General features: G+C 65.7%; 1 protein-coding gene across 1 annotated transcript in view; it reads left to right on the top strand.

Annotated features, from left to right (window-relative positions):
- The window catches only part of WFS1 (Wolfram syndrome 1 (wolframin)), a 15,583-nt gene that overhangs the window by 12,228 nt on the left and 1,527 nt on the right, over window positions 1–1,828 (top strand). Inside the window, exon 7 of the mRNA XM_014538278.1 lies at window positions 477–1,826. Within this exon, the coding sequence (XP_014393764.1) occupies window positions 477–1,826 (1,350 nt within the window). The remainder of the gene's footprint in view (window positions 1–476; window positions 1,827–1,828) is intronic.

The following is a 1,828-nucleotide window of genomic DNA, read 5'->3' as shown; positions in this document are numbered from 1 at the left end:
GGTTCCTTGGGTCTCCTGACACCAGGGAACATGGCCCACCCAGCCCTGTTGCAGTTGAATCCCCTCCCCTCAGTGGGCGGCCACACCGCTCTCCACCTTCACACATGGCTCTTCTGGAGCCCCTGCCCCCACTGCCACCCGGGACTGTTTGGAGCCCAGCGTGGGCTTGTGGTGTGCGGTTCCTGTCCCCCTGGGCAGGTGGGGCGCCCCGAGGCACAGGGGGAGATGAGCCGTGCCCGGCAGCCCAGGGTGCTGTTGTGTGGACAGGGTGAGGCCCGTAGGGAGGGAAGGGCCCCGGAATGGGTGGAAGTGGCCCACCCAGAGTGCGTTGCGGTAGAAAGACCCGCACAGACAGGGGCCAGTGGTGGGAGAGCAGGGCGATCGCCCAGAGCTGGGTGGCTGCCTCCTGGGGGGCGTGAGGGGCAGCGCGCAGCCTCCGGTCCTGGCTGCATCCTCCTCTCGCCCCCTCCCCGCAGGTGGTCAAGTACCCGCTGCACGCCATCATGGAGATCAAAGAGTACCTGATCGAGATGGCCTCCCGCGCGGGCATGCACTGGCTGTCCACCATCGTCCCCACCCACCACATCAACGCCCTCATCTTCTTCTTCATCATCAGCAACCTGACCATCGACTTCTTCGCCTTCTTCGTGCCCCTGGTGGTCTTCTACCTGTCCTTCGTCTCCATGGTGATCTGCACCCTCAAGGTCTTCCAGGACAGCAAGGCCTGGGAGAGCTTCCGCACGCTCACCGGCCTGCTGCTGCGCTTCGAGCCCAACCTGGACGTGGAGCAGGCCGAGGGGAACTTCGGCTGGAACCACCTGGAGCCCTACGTCCACTTCCTGCTGTCCGTCGCCTTCGTCATCTTCTCCTTCCCCATCGCCAGCAAGGACTGCATCCCCTGCTCGGAGCTGGCCGTGGTGGCCGTCTTCTTCACCGCCACCAGCTACATGAGCCTGAGCAGCTCCGCCGAGCCCTACACCCGCAGGGCCCTGGTGACCGAGGTGGCTGCCGGCCTGCTCTCCCTCCTGCCTAGCCTGCCCTTCGACTGGGGCGGCCTGAAGCTCCTGGGCCAGACCTTCTTCACCGTGCCTGTGGGCCACCTGGTCGTCCTGAACGTCAGCCTGCCCTGCCTGCTCTACGTCTACCTGCTCTTCCTCTTCTTCCGCATGGCGCAGCTGCGGGGCTTCCAGGGCACCTACTGCTACCTGGTCCCCTACCTGGTCTGCTTCATGTGGTGCGAGCTCTCCGTGGTCATCTTGCTCCACTCCACCGGCCTGGGGCTGGTGCGCGCCTCCATCGGCTACTTCCTCTTCCTCTTCGCACTCCCGGTGCTGGCGGCTGGCCTGGCGCTCATGGGCCTGGTGCAGTTTGCCCTCTGGTTCGTGTCGCTGGAGCTCACCAAGATCGCGGTCACCCTGGCGCTCTGCAGCGTGCCCCTGCTGCTGCGCTGGTGGAGCCGGGCCAACCTGTCGGTGCTGGAGCTGGTCCGGTCGCTGACGCGGAGCTCCATGGTCAAGCTCATCCTGGTGTGGGTGTCGGCCATCGTGCTGTTCTGCTGGTTCTACGTGTACCGCTCGGAGGGCATGAAGGTGTACAACTCCACGCTGACCTGGCCGCAGTACGGCGCCCTGTGCGGGCCGCGGGCCTGGAAGGAGACCAACATGGCGCGCACCCAGATCCTGTGCAGCCACCTGGAGGGCCACCGGGTCACGTGGACAGGCCGCTTCAAGTACGTGCGGGTGACGGACATCGACAACAGCGCTGAGTCGGCCATCAACATGCTGCCGTTCGTCATCGGCGACTGGATGCGCTGCCTGTACGGCGAGGC

Source organism: Myotis brandtii, unplaced genomic scaffold, assembly GCF_000412655.1.
Source record: "Myotis brandtii unplaced genomic scaffold, ASM41265v1 scaffold188, whole genome shotgun sequence".
Classification (NCBI taxonomy): Eukaryota; Metazoa; Chordata; class Mammalia; order Chiroptera; family Vespertilionidae; genus Myotis; species Myotis brandtii.
The sequence above is the reverse complement of the archived record's forward strand: the minus strand, read 5'-3'. Positions and strand labels throughout refer to the sequence as shown.